The sequence below is a fragment of the Acromyrmex echinatior genome, chromosome 5 (genome assembly GCF_024713525.1).
Source record: "Acromyrmex echinatior isolate Ae372 chromosome 5, ASM2471352v2, whole genome shotgun sequence".
Classification (NCBI taxonomy): domain Eukaryota; kingdom Metazoa; phylum Arthropoda; class Insecta; order Hymenoptera; family Formicidae; genus Acromyrmex; species Acromyrmex echinatior.
In genome coordinates, this window is record NC_141856.1 from 3,611,093 (window position 1) to 3,630,499 (window position 19,407).

Here is a 19,407-nt window from a genome sequence, read left to right on the forward strand (position 1 = left end):
TTCGTATGATATCAAGATGTGTTAGCGCGTTGACTATGTTATCAATCCATCGATCTAAGGGCTCCATGCCTGCGCTCGTTAGTAGATAAGTCCCGTCGTGGTAGGGCCCGTTGCCGAGAGAGGGAGCTGCCTCGTGTACACAGGCGTTGGCGCGACGATAGCGAGACCACGCCGGGTCACTTCCGTGCGAGACAACAACGTGCGAAGGTCCGAGATCGCGATAAGGCTATAAAAAGTGCGTATATCTAGTCAACTTCCACATCACACATCCACCACAAACATAATTGGTCCTTCGAGCCGGATTCTAAACAATGTCAGCATTCGAAAAGGTAAATTAATAATTCCGTAATTCTAACCGGATTACCGAGTTCAAGAAGACGATTGCAAAAAATGGCTGATCTTCGCCGAGCACGAGGCTACATCAAGGCAAATAACAAGATTGCGAACACGAGTGACGCAAGCCGATGGCATCGACGAAGAACAAGCGGAAGCAAGGCTGGAGAAACTGGAAGACACATACAAGGACTTTGAGTCCATACAACGGCAATTACTGGACAAAGAGGGCGAATTCAACGACGAGGACGCACTAGAACAAGAAGAAAGGTATTTTGAGGTAAAATCTTTATTAAAACGATGCATGAAGTTATCGTCAGCGTCGGACGCTGTACCGCGAGATACAGACGCAGTCACTCGGTTGTTGCAACAGCAAACCGAGCTCATGGAACAAATGCGTCGCGATGCTCAGCACCAGGAAGGCGCGGACGCCTTGACACCGCGTAGTAATAACGAGGCGTTGTCGGCCATTCTCGCGCGACAAACCGACATACTTGACCGTGTGGCAAACAATGCAGACACGATTAACGCAGATACTAGAGTAAAATTACCTACTACCGAAGTTTGATGGCAAAATCGAGGATTGGAAAGCTTTTTCTGACAGCTTTCGATCAATCATACATGTCAGACATCAGACTGCAACTGTCTGATGTCGAAAAGTTTCAATATTTAGTTTCGTCAATCTCAGGGGACGCCGCTAAAATTATTGAGTCAATCGAGCTAATGGGTCAAAATTATTCGACGGCTTGCGAATTACTGCTAAGTAGATACGATGATCCTAGGTCGCTCAAGAAAAAACATATCGAATGTTTGTTCACAATGCCCGTCGTAGCAAAAGAGTCAGCGAAGGCTCTTCGCGAGTTAATCGATTATACTTCCAGGCACCTACGCATGTTAAAATTTCTAGGATTATCTACCGATTCATGGGATGATCTGATCATACACATGATGGAAGACAAGTTTGATGTGAAAACTCTTCGAGATAGGAAGAAGAAAACAACAGAAGAAATCTAGCGAAACAGTGACGTTAAATGACAAGCTGAAATTTCTAAAAAATAGAAGCTTCATTTTAGAGCGTATCGAGTCACGATCAAATAACAGGGTTCTCAAAGAAAAGGAGCTGCGTAGCAAGGGCTCTCATGGACACTCTAAATTGCAAGCTGGAAACAAGGGTGCTGCAAATCTCAAAACAAGTTCTCTAACCTCTTCTCGGAATACGGATAAGTGTTTCCTCTGCGATGGATCACATCTTTTATTTGTTTGTGAGAAATTTCCAGTTCTGTCAGTTGCCGATCGAATCAAGGAAGTCAAGCGTCTAAAGCTATGCATAAATTGCCTCAGAAATAACCATTACGTAAAGGCATGCAAAAGGGGTTCCAGTCGAGAATGTAATGGAAGGCACAATACACTATGTCATTAACAACAGACTGACAAGGCTGACTCTGCAAAATCAGAGCCGCAGAACAACGATCATCAATTAGTTGCTAATGTAGCGGTTAATCACGCATATCACAAGGTAAAAAGGCGACGAATTCTCATGGCCACTGCAAGATTAGAAGCAACGCGATGTAATGCCTCGCTAATTCCGATTCGCGTACTTCTTGATAGTGCCAGTGAAGCAAACTTTATCACTCAAGCTGCGTACAACAAACTAGGGTTGAAAAAAATAGGGCTTTCGAAATTGTGACCGGTCTAAACGAGATTGAAAACAAGATTCACATTATTTGCGAAGTTCATGTAAAGTCGAGATGCTCCAATTTCCAGGCCAGTGTTCAATGTCTGATCGACCCAAAATTACCAAGAATTTGCCGTCCATGAATATAGATCGTGACAAGCTATAGATACCGAGTAATCTTGTATTAGCTGACTCAGAATTCCACAATAACGGTCCAATAGACATGTTACTAGGGGTGGAATATTTCTTTGACTTGTTAGACGTGGGTAAAATCGAGCTTGGGCAGGACCAACTAGTTTTACAAAATACGAAACTTGGATGGATCGTAGCAGATTCCGATAATGGCCTGCAGGGATTCGGCCATCGACAGGGGAGCGACAAGCGCATTGGTTTGTTCGGTAGAGCCTCGCGATGGATTAAAGGTAACATTCTGGAAATTGGAAAATTACGACAGCGACAAAACGAAAACGTTATCGATAGACGAGAAAAGATGCGAGCAGCATTTCGAGCAAACTGTCACGCGAACAAGCAATGATAGATTCATGGTAAAATTATCTTTCCGCGATGCGAATTTACCTATTGGATAATCGAGAAGTAGCTTTGAAACGTTTAATGCATTTGACGCACACTCAAGAACAATGAAGTCATGCGAGATCGTTATGTTAAGTTCATGCGAGAATATATCAAGTTAGATTACATGTCAGTCCTGAAACCTCCACTTGACGATTACAAAGGCGCGGTCTATTTGCCTCATCATGGGATGTTAAAAGAATCTAGTACTAGTATCAAATTACGTATTGTATTTGATGCATCCGCTAAAAATAATAAGGGCGTGTCTTTAAATGATGATCTTTTAATCGGACCCGTTTTACAAGATGCTTAATCGACATAATTATTCGTACTTACGAAATCGCTTTAACGGCCAACTTACAGAAAATGTATCGCCAAATGTTGATTCAGGAAGACAATCGCAATTTTCACGAATTTTATGGAGATTTTTGCCTGAGCAACCTGTACAAGATTATCGCTTAAATACTATTACGTATGACCAAGCCTATGCGTCTTACTTGGCAGTATATTGTTTGAGACAATTAGGGTGAGGAGGGTAAAGAGAGTTATCCGCTTGCGTCTCATACTTTTTTGAATGATACTTATGTCGACGATATAATTTCAGGGGCTAGCACGATTGAAAATGCTCGTTCTTTGCAAGAACAACTATGTTATTACGAGAAGGAGAATTCGAAGCGCACAAATGGTGTTCTAATTCTGACGACGCACTGAAAGGAGTTCCGCACGAGCTCTGTGAATCTAATTCTAGTTTCAAGATTGATGCGAATGATACTATTCGAGCTTTGGGGCTCGAATGGAAGCCAAATTCGGACAGACTTCAGTTTACCATAAATACAATAAGTCATGCGTCCACAAAGCGTGAAATGCTGTCCGCAATTGGTAAACTATTCGATCCTTTGGGTTTGATAGTCCCATTTTAACGGTAGCTAAAATCCTGATGCAAAGTCTTTGGGAAATCGAGACAAACTAGGACGATCCACTCCCAGATTCGGTGCAAGACAAATGGAAGGAATTCCAAGATTCCTTAAATAATACTCACGAGTTATATGTTCCTCGATTAGTTGTAGGTGTATCAAAGAAATGTCGATATTCCATATTTGGATTTTATGATGCTTCCGAGAAAGCATATGGCGCATATATCTACATACGATCGGTAAGCGAACCCAGCGAAGAAACGACAATTAGACTATTATGCGCGAAAGCGAGGGTAGCCCCTAAAGAAGCAATCTATACCTAGGTTAGAACTATGTAGCGCATTACTATGTAAATTGATCAATAATGTAAAACACGCCGTTCACATTGAAATTGATGAAATATGGGCTTGGTCTGATTCCATGGTCGTGCTGTATTGGCTTCGCGGCGACGTAACGCGTTGGAAAACTTTCGTATTCAACCGTGTGTCGGAAATTAGCGAAATACTGCCTGCTATTCATTGGAACCGTGTAAAGGGTTCGGAGAATCCCGTAGATCTGATCTCAAGAGGAGTTTCATCTGCTCAGCTGAAGGATAATTCTTTATGGTGGAATGGCCCTAAATGGTTGTCATATATTCGTCCCATCATAAGCAAAGGAAGTCTCGATTTGGAATTCGCCGAGGATGCCGTACACAGAGCCGAGATTGAAGCTAAGCAACTCACAGCAGTTTGCAATCTCATCGTATCTCAATTATTAGTTTCTAACGAGACAATCAAGACACTCATCACGAACTGCTCAACGTTCACAAGGATTGAGCGGACTTGCCTATTGCATTAGATTTCTTCATAATTGCCACAAAGGACATGAAGACAGAGAATTATCTAAATTGACTCTACCTGAGTTAGAGTTATCAAGACGCGAGATACTTAAGCATTCACAACGTGCCTACTTCGCGGAAAAACTAAAATGCCTTCAAAACAAACGAGAAGTAAGCAGAACTAGTCCATTACTTCAGCTACACCCATTTCTAGACGAACATGGTATAATCAGGATGGGCGGATGACTTCAGGCGGCGCTTTGGAATTTCGAAAGGAAACATCCCATCTTACTGCCCGCACAATGCAAGATCACACATTTGCTGATCGAAAGAAAGCATCGCGCTCTACTACATGCTAATCCACAACTGTTGTTGGCATCAATACGCCAGCAATACTGACCGCTAAACGCAAGAAATTTGGTGCGTCAGGTTTGTCGTTCCTGTGTCTGGTGTGCTAGACATAACCCAAGAGGACTAACACAAGCGATGGGATCCCTTCCCAGCGAGTTTACAGCCATCTAGAGCATTCGCCGTCACGGGAGTCAATTTTGCTGGACCAATCACTACCCTTGTCAACAAAGAACGAGGTCGGAAAACATGCAAATCCTACATAGCATTATTTATATACTTCGCCACCAAAACCATTCATCTCGAGGCTACAAGTAGTACGAGCTATCTACGACGACCTTCCTAGCCACATTACGCCGCTTCATTGGTCGGCGAGGTTCGCCTCGAAAGATTTGCAGCGATAACGCCACCAATTTCATGGGTGCTAAACGCGAATTACAAGAATTGTACGCTTTTCTCCACACATCCATCAACGGAGAAGTTGGCGACGCGTTGCAGGAGAGAGGCATAGAATGGAGCTTTATTCCTCCATATTCACCGCATCTAGGAGATCTATGGGAAGCAGGAGTCAAATCCTACAAATATCATCTCCGCAGAGTTATGGGCAATATTTTGTTTACCTTTGAGGAATTGACAACGTCTCTCGTGCAGATTGAAGCGTGCCTGAATTCGAGGCCGTTGTCATCCCTATCCTCTGATCCTTCTGATCTGGAATCTTTAACGCCAGGACATTTCCTCATAGGAAAACCACTAACCAGTCTTCCGGACAACAATCTAACTGATATAAATATCAACCGCTTTGATAGATGGGAAATGGTTCAACGCTCGGTCCAAGAATTTTGGAAACGGGCGACCGAATATAGGTCCAATTTGCAAAGCCGCGTCAAGTGGAAAACTCGCCAGGAAAATCTCCAAATCAACGACTTTGTGTTCTTAAAGGAAGATAATCTTCCACCGTTAAAATGGAGAATTGGACACGTTACCGAAGTTCATCCTGGCAAAGACAATTTAGTACGCGTCGCGACGCGCACGACCACTGGTATCGTTAAACGTGCAATTGCTAAACTTTGCAAGTTACCAGTGAATGATTCTATAAAGGAAAATTAATTATTAATTATTAATTGATTAATCTTGGTGGGCGGTGTGTTACCATGTTGACTATGTACAGGGTTGGCCATATTCGACGGAAAGATCTGGCAACATTGTAACTTTTGACAGAGATGTTAGATCGAGTAACGACGTTTCCCATGAAAAAAAAACATCTTTCCATCGAATATGGCCAACCCTGTACATTATCAATCCATCGATCTAAGCGCTCCATGCCCGAGCTCGTTAGTAGATAAGTCCCGTCGTGGTAGGGCCCATTGCCGAGAGAGGAAGCTGCCTCGTGTACACAGGCGTTGGCGCGACGATAGCGAGACCACGCCAGGTCACTTCCATGCGAGACAACAACGTGCAAAGGTCCGAGATCGCGATAAGACAAAAAAAGCTATAAAAAGTGCGTGTAATCAGTCAACTTCCACATCAACTTCCACATCAACTTCCACATCAACTTCCACCACAAACAAGATGGAAATGCCTAAAAGATAGCGATAAAATATTAGTGCGAGCATTTTATCTTCGCTGCATTGGCCAAGCATATAAAATGAATTCTCTGAAAGAAGTGAAATATTTTATGGAATGTAATTAATTGTAGCACTAAGCAAAAATATTAGGTGTACAATGGACGATAAGCCATTGACGTTCAATGAACATCTGCAATATTTAAATGGTATTATAAAGGATAATAATATAATAAAAATAGATAATATATGTGATAATGATAATAATGAGAATTCAGAAACTCAATTATTTAGTAATGATAATTCTAGTCATGAGGAAAACTGCAATACTAGCTGGCTGGAATGGAGCAATTCTATTTGGGATTTTGCACAAAAAGTTGCGAAGAACTCAGAATACGGTAGCATAATAAATGCATTTTACAATCTCAATTTTGCAAAACAAATCAAAACTTTATTACCTTATTTGCCTATATGGACGGATATAATGCGTCCATGTTTTAATAAATCGGGAGAAATCGAAACTTCTTCATCAGTTGAAGCGGAATTTAGCGATCTCAAAAATAAGCTTTTAAAGGTCAGCTTCCAATGAGGATTGACAAATTTGTGATGCAGCATCTACATTTTCTAGATGTCAAAGTTACTCTTGCATCCATCGAAAAGGACATTTGTACAAAAAATGATAGATCGCTGCAATTGGACGAAATATCCATTGTTAACGAAACACATGTTTTTACACAAAAACCTGAAATAGATAGATTAGATGAATATGTGCAAAAATGTGATGACAAGATTTCGATAAAAGCTGATGAAATCGAGTATACTATAAATAACACAGATACAGGGTTGGCCATATTCGACGGAAAGATGTTTTTTTTTTTCAATCATGGGAAACGTCGTTACTCGATCTAACATCTCTGTCAAAAGTTACAGTGTTTACCAGATCTTTCCGTCGAATATGGCCAACCCTATACATTCATCACTAAACAAAATTTGCATGAAACCAATAAGGATTTTGAGAGAAATTTACAAGAATCTGATAATACTATTGAGCACAATCTGCATGATTCTGATGACGCAGTTGAAAAAAATTGGAATACTTGCGAGAATTGGCACGGTTTGATCGGTTCAGAAAAAATTGTCAACAAATATGTTGAAGAACTTCCTAAACCTATTTCAAAAAAGCGAACTAAACCGTCATACTTGGACAAATGTCCAGAATGAGATATTTTAAAAAACATTGCGTCGCGAAATTTACCTCTTATTATAAACGGAAATAAATGCAAACCAGTAAGCAGACAAGGAATCATAATGACACTACACGAAACATGTGTTTTCGATTCATTACTACAACTCGTAGCAAGTGGAATCGCAAAAATGAAGCATATCGGGAGGCAACCAAATCATGCACCGACGGTATTTTTAAACTAGCTCGCTCCATTTTAGAAAACGGAAGATTGTTTTCTATACATTAATGAAAGAGCTTCTACATTAGAAAATTTGCCACTTTTTTGTGCATGCACGCATGCACGCACGCACACACGCAAAGTTGTGCAAAGTTACATTAAAATGAAGACATTAAATGTTTAGTAAATAAACAAAATATTTGTTATAAAATAATTGGTGAATCTTAATGAAACTTTGCATAAGTCATTTTTAGTACTTGAAATATGCATATAAAAAAATTTAGATTTTTGTTATTTTCAAAATTTAGATTTTTGTTATTTTCAAAATTTCTGTTCATAACAATAAAACTAATAACAAATAATGTAAATAATATATAAAAATATGTTGCTCAATAAAGACAATGTTATCAACATATGTAATTTGTACTCACATATGTAATTTGTTTAAAGCGTAAATATTAATATATGTGTTTTATGTCCTTACAACCTTCTTAAGAGATACTTTACTCTTGTGGTGCGGTGCCAGTCCGTAAATTTAATTATTATTAGAAAATACTTAAAGACAAGAACTCTGAGCGAAATCTATAAAAATCGTCGGAACTATTGTAGAACTAGGAAAATGCCAACGAGTTGGCTGAAACTGGCTGTTAAAGAGTACTTTACTCTCGTGATGCGGTGCCAGTGCGCGGGTATTATTGTTATTAAAAAGAACTTAAAGGGCAGAACTCTAAGTGAAATTTATAAAAATCGTAGGAACTATTGTAGAACTATAGTAAAATGCCAACGAGTCTGCTGGAACTGGCTGTTAAAGATTACTTTACTCTTGTGGTGCGGTGCCAGCGCGCGTGTTTAATTATTATTTAAAATAACTTAGAGACCGGAACTATTGTTAAAACCTATCAGGAACTGTAGAACTCTTCGAGAACTATAAAATTTCATAGTTTTCAATTGATTTTTTCGAATCTTGCGGTGCCACAGGAAGTTAGCATCGCAAATTTTCAAGTGTTATTTTTTTTAGCTAAATCAACGGAACTATTTATAAAACCTATCAGGAAGTATTGCGGTCAATGGAACTCTTATCAAAACTTGCGATGCCAAAAAATGAGGTGCCAACTTCACACACGTATAAAAGTAATGAACATGTATATTAAATTTAATACAAGTTCATACATCAAAAATAATACACATGTTATTGTAATTTAAGACATCAGTAAATGAATATTCATATACAGAATTCATTATTTTTTATTGACGGGCTTGAACCAAACTTCTTTTATATGTTAATTAAAAGTAATTAAGAAATTTCTAACAGTATAATTATATATAATTATATATTAAATTTATATTAAATCTGATATATATACGCTACTATTTGCTGTAATCGATGCTTGTAGGACACTCTCTTATTTAGAGTGCGTTCAGATTCCCAAACCACTCCATTTTTCGCTAGGCTCTGCCCAGTCATCCAGCGATCACTCATCCGGTGAGGAATCTAAACGCAGCCTAACGTCCGCAATGCTCGCGCATCATTTCATCCTTATTTAACATTTGTAAACAATAAGGATAAAATAATACTCGCGAGCGTTGTAGACATTAAGTGGAAAGCATCCCGCGTCAATCGCTATCAGTTGGCTACTACATACGCGCATGCGTGTCGTTACGATACGTGATTCTACACAACGCAAACAATTATAATAATTAATATGAGATGTACAATAAATTTACTTATAATTATATTTATTATTTATTTATTATATTATTTCTTATTATTAATTTATTTATTTATTTAAAAAATTAATATATAATATATACAAGATGAAGGTGTTTTCGACGCCCCAATCCAATTTCATTGGCTATAACAAGACAAGATTAATATATTTCGAACTATTTAACAAATATACGACAGAAGCACAGATATCATTAGTTTTTTTGTTCGCGTCGCATGCTCCAACATGCTCCATCATGCTCTTGTCATAGTTCCTACTCACTTTAGTGTGTGTGTGTGTGTGTGTGTGTGTGTGTGTGTGTGTGTGTGTGCGCGTGTGTGTGTGTGTGCGTGCGCGCGCGCGTGTATGTGTGTGTGTGTGTGTGTGTGTGTGTGTGTGTGTGTGTGTGTGTGTGAGCGCATGAAGTAGGAGCGATGATAGGAGCGTATTGGAGCATGTTGGAGCATGCGATGCGAACAAACCTATTATCTTTTCTTTACCGTCATGATGCGCTTATGTTATCAAAAATGAATGACAAATAAAAAAATTTTCCATAAATGAAAGTCATTTTGTTGACAACAAAATGAGCAATAATTGTTCTCCGTTTGCTTTGATTGAATCTACTGACACGAAATGTTTTGCATCTGCCCTCGTGTTGAATACGTATGATTATATATTATGTTTTTAACAAATATATAGCAACTAGTCGAAAATTTATGCTCAACATTAAATTATGATTTTGCAAAACATGCTTAGTTATCAAGAGTTTTTAATTGCCATTTTGTTTGGCCAACATTTGTTGTGTCACAGTCTTGACAGAAAATTTTCTATCTTATACATAACGTCACATTAACTCAAGAGAGTCTTGCCCATTTTAAAAATATTCGGTAACGAAAAGCATATGTTTATTTTCTTGTAATTGATAAAAACTTTCGAAGATGTTCTCAATAAATAGAAACGTAAATCATCTCTCTTTGATTATAGGTTTATTAACAGAATTTTTCAACCTCTTCTCTTTTTGCGAAAACGATATTTCGGTCTATATTGTGGAAAAAAGTATAAAGAATAAATGATAACAATAATATTCTTGAGACTTCCACGAGTGCTTTCTACATAACTGTTGTGTGTTTCGCGGGTTTTCTCCGTGTCTATCCATTCTTGGACTGCAAGGCTCACGAAACGTTGGCATTCCAAGAATGGATCTAGACACGGAAAAGACCCGCGAAACACATAACAGTTAAATGATAACAATTGTTAATGAGGAAATCGATAGCATATATGAAGTTGTTTCTATGGAAAGCAGGATTTGAAAGGAGAATTATTTTGTCTACTATGTCATAAGTCTCTTTTGTGTAGTAAAGGGTGCTGAAAATAAAAATTCAGAAAATGTAAGTTTTTTTTTATATAAATCAATGATAATTTGTCATTCATTATAATTGCAGTAATATCCAAAAAATTCAGACAATTGTTCTCTCCAACATCTATCGTGAATTGCATATGTTCATACAAAGAGTTAAATATCAAATATACAATTAAATGAATCGCATAGCGTCTAGTAGACACATGAAGTCTAGCTAGAAAGATGTCGTCAACATATCTCACATAGATCCGATTTTACAATATATGATTACCTAAAGATTAAAGGTAATTAAGAAATTCGTGAATGAATTTCATTGATGAATCTGTTGGTAACCTTTAATTTTTAGGTAACCATATATTGTGAAGGGCAAACGTATTGGTAGTTAATTCTAAATCTTATAACACAAGATCCGTCACGACGGGAGATAAAAGAAAAGGTATATTGTCTTTATAAACACATTTTTATAACCAAATGTATACGTTTTTAAACGAAAGCATTTCTATCGGGTCTTTCTGCTATCTCTCGTTGTGATGAATTTTGTGTTATAAGATTTAAAGTTAAGGGCATTAAAATTACTACCGATTCGTTTGCCGTTTTATGTGAGGTACGTTGATGACATCTTTCTAGCTGCACCATGTTTCACTTGAGACGTTTAACTCTCTGCACGATCGTATGGAGTTCAAGATGGAGGATGTTGAAAACACAATTGTGTGAATTTTTGGATGTCACTGTAATTATAACAAATTATCTTTTGATTTTTAAAAAAACTACATTTTCTGATGGATACTTGAATTTTTGTTTTTACCATCTTTTATTATACAAAACAGGTATGATCTATAGCATGGTAGACAAAATAATTTTCCTTTCCAGATCCTGCTTTCCATAAAAAGAACTTCATAGATACTATCAATTTCCTCATTGACGACTGTTATTTTTTATTCTTTATTTTTTCCACGATTCTTCATAGATTGAATTCTTTATCTTTCCATAAAAAAAGACGATTGAGAAATTTTATTAATGAATCTATAATAAAAAAAATGTTCTACTATTTATGGAAAACATCTTCGAGAATTTTTTTATCAATTACATGTAAAATAAAAACAGACTTTTGGATATTGAATACAAAAAGTTATATAAAAACGAGTAAAAATATGATCTCTTAAATTAATGACTTATAGTGACGTTGTATATAAGATATAAGATTTTCTGCCAAGACTGTGACATAACGTATATTGGCTAAAATAAAATGGTACTTAAAAACAAGAGAATATATTTTCGATATAAAAAAGAAAAGTGGATCTCCATCGTTTCGAAGTATAGAATAAATAATAATCATAATTTCGACTGGAAAAGAGTTTAGGGCTGTGTTCCAAAATTCACTGCCAGCGCTGAAAATCTATAGTTTACGTATATTATAAATTTTCAGTACTGTGAATTTTGGAACACAGTCTAGATTTTAGACAATAAAAGGTATTATAGCAAAAGATTAACTTTAGGGATGATCCACATAATTAAACAAAAAAAAACGGTTTAAATAAACAAAATAACACAGAATTTCTTTCAGAATATCTGTCCCTATCCTAGATTATCTCTCAATTGACCCCTACAGTACGAACCTCATAATCAGGCTTATACTTTTTTCCTGTATTAATTTGTAACAATTTCCAAACATTTCCCCGCCTTTGTCACGTATTTTTTATTTATTATAATATTCAATGTTTACTCCTGTTTCATTTTAATTATTCTGTCGATCCATTTAATTTCCATGTTTGGTCATATTATCTCAATAAGTTAACTTCCATCTGTTGTTATATTATTCAAGGTATGTTACAATTAATTAGTTTATAATAAGAATATGTTCACTAGTTGTGTGATAAAAATATTTTTAATTTGATGTATGAGTTTAATAATCTACTTACCTTTCATATAATTTAAGTGTCAATATGATATTCTGTTTATATCTATGACTACATGCTCTTTTCATATTGTATTTACATATGGTATTTTCTTGTTTGATATATTTTGAATACAAAATGGAGATCTACATTTTTAATTCTATAACAAGAACATGATTAATGTAAAGAAGTTTTTATGATATTACTTGATTGTAAGTTACTATCCACTGAGGATAGTCCTGTGAAGACTAAAATATTCGGAATTTTAAATATATTGTAATATATAAATCAGAATTTGTTATACTAATAGCATGTTTGGTTCAGCCTTTTGTTGATACTTATTTGAAATTTTTATTCTTTGAGCTTTTGCAAACTTTGTACAATTCTATTAACTAATTTGATAGATTTTTATTTGTTATTATTTAATAAAAATGTGTCCATGTTCATTAAGTTAATTGGAGTTAGTTTAAATGGCTTTTACAATACATTTATTGTATTTCATTTTCATAAAATATGGATTAGCTCACTGTTAGCTCAAGTCTACAACAGTCTATGATAGGTCTGTTTTTTATTCTTGCACTAAATTGCACTCTTTCTCATTTTCGCCACGTATTAAACATATACCTATCTCACTTTAAGTTACAAAAGCATACACTAGTTCTGTCATAAAAAAAAATCCAATAAGTTGGTAGTCAATAATTTTAGGGCCATGATACACAAGAAACTTAAGCAGTAAGACATAAGCAGTAAGTGAATTAACCAATTGCAGTAGAGTCCTTAAGGCCATAACGTAATTAGAAGCCAATCCAACATGTTAATTTCCTTACTGCTTACATCTTAATATCTTTAGTTTTTTGTGTGCCATGGTCTTTACAATTAGAAGTTGACAACAATTAGAAGTTGCTGGACAATTCTATCGATTTACTGATTTCGACCATTCCCGACTCACTAATTATCCTTCGGATTCATTTCCGACTCATCGATTATATAAATTACCGACTCTTACGCTGATTCTACAATGAGTCGGTAATCGGTCCTAAGTCTTATCGATGAAGTTGACCAATAGCCACCTTGTACAACTAAGGCTGATTGGCCAACTTCATCAATTAAGATTAAGACTTCTGACTACCGACTCATTGTAGAATTAGCATTATAGACCCGGCTTTGCAGTAAGTCTTTTAATTCGAGGTTAGTCTATGCTAAAATTTGTAGTCGTGCTATAAACTAACAGCCGTTTTGCCATTACCTTGCCTTTCTGGAAGAATTCTATAAATCCACTTAATGTGGTCATCGTGCATGTGAAGATTTATTGTTACAGTTATTCACGTTTGTACATTCACATATAAAAGATGTGAGAGAAGGAAATTGATTGACACGTTTAGCTTACGCACAGCTCCGAATGTTCATCTTTAAAAATCACTCTACGATGTTCACTGATATATGTAAACAAATCAGAGCAAAATATTTCGTCCGATCATACAAGCAAACTGAAGTACTAAACCACGAAAAAATGTTCGTTCAAATCGTGATCAGAAAGAAACTTGGGAGAAGCCATGCCAGTCTTTTTCCTGTTACCGTTGAAATCGCCAGTACACTACCGCCAATACATCCATTTAGAAACTACGTGGCTACATCCATTTTCTCACACTGTCGATAAAATCAGCAGAGAGACATAAAGAAAAGGGATGTACGAATCCATGCTACATCCATAAATTGGGAATTAAAAAAACTGAATGTGCATATACATAATATGTCAACGTAAGTTTTATAATTTTGTTATTATGTTGAAATATCACTCATATACCTAAATAGCATGTCTCAGCAAAATCGCACAAATCTCTGTCATTGCCCAGATAACAATTAGTGAGGGTTCACATTGCCCTCACGTGTGATTGTCGTATTGTGCGTACAAGAACGCTATGATATTGCCTTCACAACGTGAGAGTAGAAACACAAATGTCACTGTGCAATCATGCGTAATGGGACATATTATACGAACATAAAAAGTCGTATTGTATCATCATATATGATTATAAAAAACTGTAGATACCCAAATAACAATTTTCTCGTATAGTGATCGTATGGTGCACGCACGCGTGCGGATTATCCACATGGCGATGATGTTATTGGATCCGACAAATGCGTCCTCAATTGAGGGCGCATTTCACTCGCTCGCATGCGTGGCACGCATGTATGCAAGTGAAATGCGCCCTTATACGTACGAACGATATGAGCCTCAATTGAAGTATAAATGCGCGCATTATATAAATATATATTTTAATATTATAAATTTAATGGAAAAAAATCTACAAAATGTGCAATGTTTGTATAATATTTTAAAGGTTTGTTTTGTGTGTCTATATTTATATATGCAGTCGACGTGTCTGATTTACATGTGATATATATTGGGTCATCTAAAAAGTATCCGCAGTTTTTGTCACTAGATGTGTGTTGATGGTCATATATCTAGTGACAAAGTATCCGCAGTACTTTGTCACTAGATATATGACCATCAATACACATCTAGTGACAAAAAACCGCGGATACTTTTTAGATGACCCAATATATCACATATATTGTATATATTTCACATGAGAGTGAAATATGACTCAGCGTGCAAGCGATATGAAATTTAAATGAATGAATATTTTATTTTTATATAAATATGTTTATTTGAATATTATATCAAAATATAAAATATACACACACATGTATAATACATATTTTTGCATTTTTTACTAAAATTATTAATAATTATAATTATAAAACTATTTATAACTCATGTTCGTAAAGATATGTATTGTCATAAGATAATTTCTATAAATTTTCTTCAAGAATCTTAAAGAAAGATTCTCTACTGAAAAAAATCACGTCGCAAAGTTACATGATAAAATCATATAATTAAAACAAGTAAATCACATAACAGTAAATATCAATATGTGATTTTTTTAATCATGTAATTTGAAAAGTCATATGACGAGTCATATATGCTTTTTTCCTTCTATTTCTATCATTTATTTCTTTAAAATTTGATAAAATCATATGATAAATGAAATTTTTAATATCATGAAATTTTTCAAATTACGTAATTTAAAAAATCACTGATTTGGAACAATCCATTATTGTGATTTACTTGTTTTAATTACATCGTTATGTAACTTTGTAACGTAACCTTTTTCAGTAGAATTATTTATAATCTTCATCAGTGTGTACTTAGAACTATTATTGTCCTCGGATAATGATTGAACATGATTTTTGCTACACCTAATATAATAAATATAATAATATGTATTGATTTTATTTCAGTATTAATCACTTGCGAGGATTGGGCGGTTCGAAACTGCGGGAATTTTTATATACATACTGCTATTAAAGAGATAATGACGAATTGATTTACAACTTTATGTGGCAGGGTAATGCAAGCACAATAGCGTTAGGCAAAATAAAATTCATCAATGTTATATATTGTAAGCAATTTTATATGTAGAAAATAGAAACTATATCATTTCAATACAGTCCATTTTATCCATAACTGAAGGAAGATATGAAAAAAATGTTCACACAAAGGTTCTAATTCTGTATACTGCATGCCGAAATTTTTTGGGTTTTGAAGTGCCATTCAGATTTATAATTTCAATAAGACAGTAAACGAGGGGAGAGGGAGTAAGGACTAAGTTGACAGTCATCTTTTGTCCTTCTATAAAACTAAAAAACTTTTAAAAAATATATTTTATAAAATTTTTGTTTAAAAAATATTTTCATCTCTTCTTCATTTTTTGAAAAAATGAATTGTATTGATTAAAATAGAACATCCTTCCAGGAAAAAAGTTCCATATATAATAATTAATATAAGTGCTCGAAAAGTATCGATACAATTGTTAGTCCGCAACAATATACCTCTGACAAAAATGCATCTCAATCTGTTTTTCCTGTTGTTCGAGTATCGTTCGCAATGGCATCCGTGTTATCAGAACCGGGAACGATGTGTTTCGGGGCACATCGTTACATATATAAACATATATATATATATATATATATATATATATATATATATATAATATATTGTATATATAGTTATATATCTTTATATATAATTTTATACAATTATACAATTTTATAGAATTATTTTATATAATTATGTATATAGAATTTTTATTCCCGGGTTGTATATGAAATCCTGAATTAATATTTCAAAACTATTTGTGTCATTTTTCAATAATCTTTTATAGTTGCAGCTAAAAAATGTCCGTTCTTTCGAGGATTCGTTGATAAAAATGAAATGAAGATACATGCTACAAGTTTTGAGAACAATTAAACAACACTATAAAAAAAATTGGAAAAAGCAGAAATTCTGAACTCCCAAGATAATGATCAATTGATCGATGAATCATCTCGCGAATGCGAGATACAGATTACTAAAGCCATCTATTGGAAAAATAATGGATTTCTTTTTACTATACCTAATATATCTTTCGGTATTGTAATATAAAAGTAATTTCTGATAAATACCCTATTCAATAAAAGGTAAAAAGAGTAAACATTCTTTTGGAAATCAGAGAAGATCATAGTTTTATTTGTATTTTATGATAAACAATATAAGTAAAAAATAATTATAATTAATATCTTAGAGAAGGCCATTGATCGATCAAAGTTAGATGTTCCAAACAATATTCTTTATTTATAAATTTTAAGATATAATCGCGAGCCAAAATGTTCGATCATCCGCATATATAAAATCAATTTGTCTCAGATGTGACTGTCCGAAACATTCGGACTTTTAAATACAATCAATCTGAGACGTTAATAATACTTCCTTAAATTAAATAAAAAATTTTTATTGCGAAAAATATTTATATATATATACTATATTTTTTATTATATATACCTTTAATTTGTATCTGATAGTACTTAAAATTGAAATTATTTCCTACAATGATAGGCTTTTGCAGCAATAAACACACCTATAAAATATAAAGGAATAATTATCAGTTTGGTGTTCTATACATATTGGAAGAACACAATTTCAATTGCAAATTTTAAGAATAGATAAATTTAATAAAAATATATAGTACCATATTGTGAAGAATTTATGAGAGAGAGAGAGAGAGAGAGAGAGAGAGAGAATATATTAGGTCATCTAAAAAGTATCCGCGGTTTTTTGTCACTAGATGTGTGTTGATGGTCATATATCTAGTGACAAAGTACCGCGGATACTTTTTAGATGACCCAATATGTTGTAATGTTAATATGTTCAAAATGATATAATTCCTTCTGTGACTTGGACATAGAAAAATTAATAAGTACAAAGCTTTGGACGTAAATTTAATCAAAATTAAAAAACGAATAGGAAATCGCGCGTAGCCTTTAAAAATAAAAAAGTAATAATTTTATATAGCTGCAGATAAGGTCATGTTTTCATATAAAAATATGTTTACTTACCAATATGCAGAAATATGAAGCGGAAGAATACTTAATTTTATTCTATATTATTAACAGATATTATTAACATCTGTATATAATAATAACAGGCATGGATTTTCTCGATTTTCGATGACTTTTGATTCTTTCGCAACGGTTCCAACACTTTCAACGTGACAAAGTCAAACGCAAAAATGCACGATGGCAATGCGCGACGCAAACTGTTTTAATATGGCGTATGATAAGATGACGAAAGCGCGCGACTTAATTACATTGTGAGCACAACATGAATGCGTTTTTGTACGCTCATATGATGATCATGCATGAAGGTAACATGAATTTTATTAGGTGTTGGAATTAATTCGTAGCGTTTTACAAGTGATGGGAAGTACTTTCATTAATGTATTTTTTAATGCTCATGTGAAATAAATAACATTCTTTCATTAAAAACGCTACGAATTAATTCCAACACCTAATATATAAATTATATTACTTCTCATATGACTATACAGGGTTGGCCATATTCGACGGAAAGATCTGGCAACACTGTAACTTTTGACAGAGATGTTAGATCGAGTAACGACGTTTCCCATGATTGAAAAAAAAACATCTTTCCGTCGAATATGGCCAACCCTATATAATGCTACCTTTTATACGTGCATTCGTGTTTCTATCACTTAGTGAAAGTAACATGAATACGTTATTGCATGTACTCGTGATAATTATGCTATGAAAGTAACGTGAGTCCTCACCAATTGTTATCTGGAGAAACTTTTTATTTTCACTTATCTATCTGAGATTGCGCTATGAGCCTCTAGCAGTTAAAGGAATGATCGACCAGCGACGCTATAAAAGTACGAAATGACATATGATTGCGTTCGTTTGTGTTTAATAGAGACATATAGATAATTGAGTATTTTCTTGCGATTTTTCCTTATAGGTACGTAGCTTAATTGTTATCTGTAATTATCCTTAATTAAAGTATGAATGATTTTTTATAAGAATTGTCTTCAAACGTGTATTCGAGGTTAAAATTTTTCACTTGATGCTTTAGCTTATTCTAACCTTTCCAAATTCGCGCCAGGTAAGTCCTTTGGGCAAAGGTGAGGACAAAACGGATGATTCTCTCGGTATATGACTCAGTATAGTAAAAATACTGGGAATATGGAGACACAGACGACCTTTCGAGTATACGAAAAGCACGTGTTGTTTACATCTCATTTTTGTTTATTTTTTGCACAATGCAGTATGATGATTTGTTTATGATTACTGATCTAGTACAATCATTACACCAAATAGGCCCATGAAGGTTGTACTACATATAAAGGATTTAGTAGCTACTTTTGTGACGATTGCTAAGACTGATTCTATTTAATTATAATTTTTATATTATAATTTTTATATTA

The 19,407-nt window shown here is 34.6% G+C and overlaps 1 protein-coding gene across 5 annotated transcripts in view; it reads right to left on the reverse strand.

Moving 5' to 3' along the window:
* Window positions 1-14,117, reverse strand: part of Mob3 (MOB kinase activator 3) — an 85,908-nt gene extending 71,791 nt beyond the window's left edge. Inside the window, exon 1 of one of the 5 annotated variants that reach the window (XM_087406656.1) lies at window positions 13,830-14,116. Coding sequence is in view for 1 of the 5 variants with exons in the window: in XM_011054295.2 (XP_011052597.1) it covers window positions 13,830-13,874 (45 nt within the window). In the remaining 4 variants the exon portion in view is untranslated. Of the gene's footprint in view, window positions 1-13,829 lie in introns of all 5 variants that reach the window. The other 4 variants (XM_011054294.2, XM_011054293.2, XM_087406655.1 and 1 more) reach the window with 4 other exon arrangements.
* Between the last annotated feature and the right edge of the window lie 5,290 nt (window positions 14,118-19,407).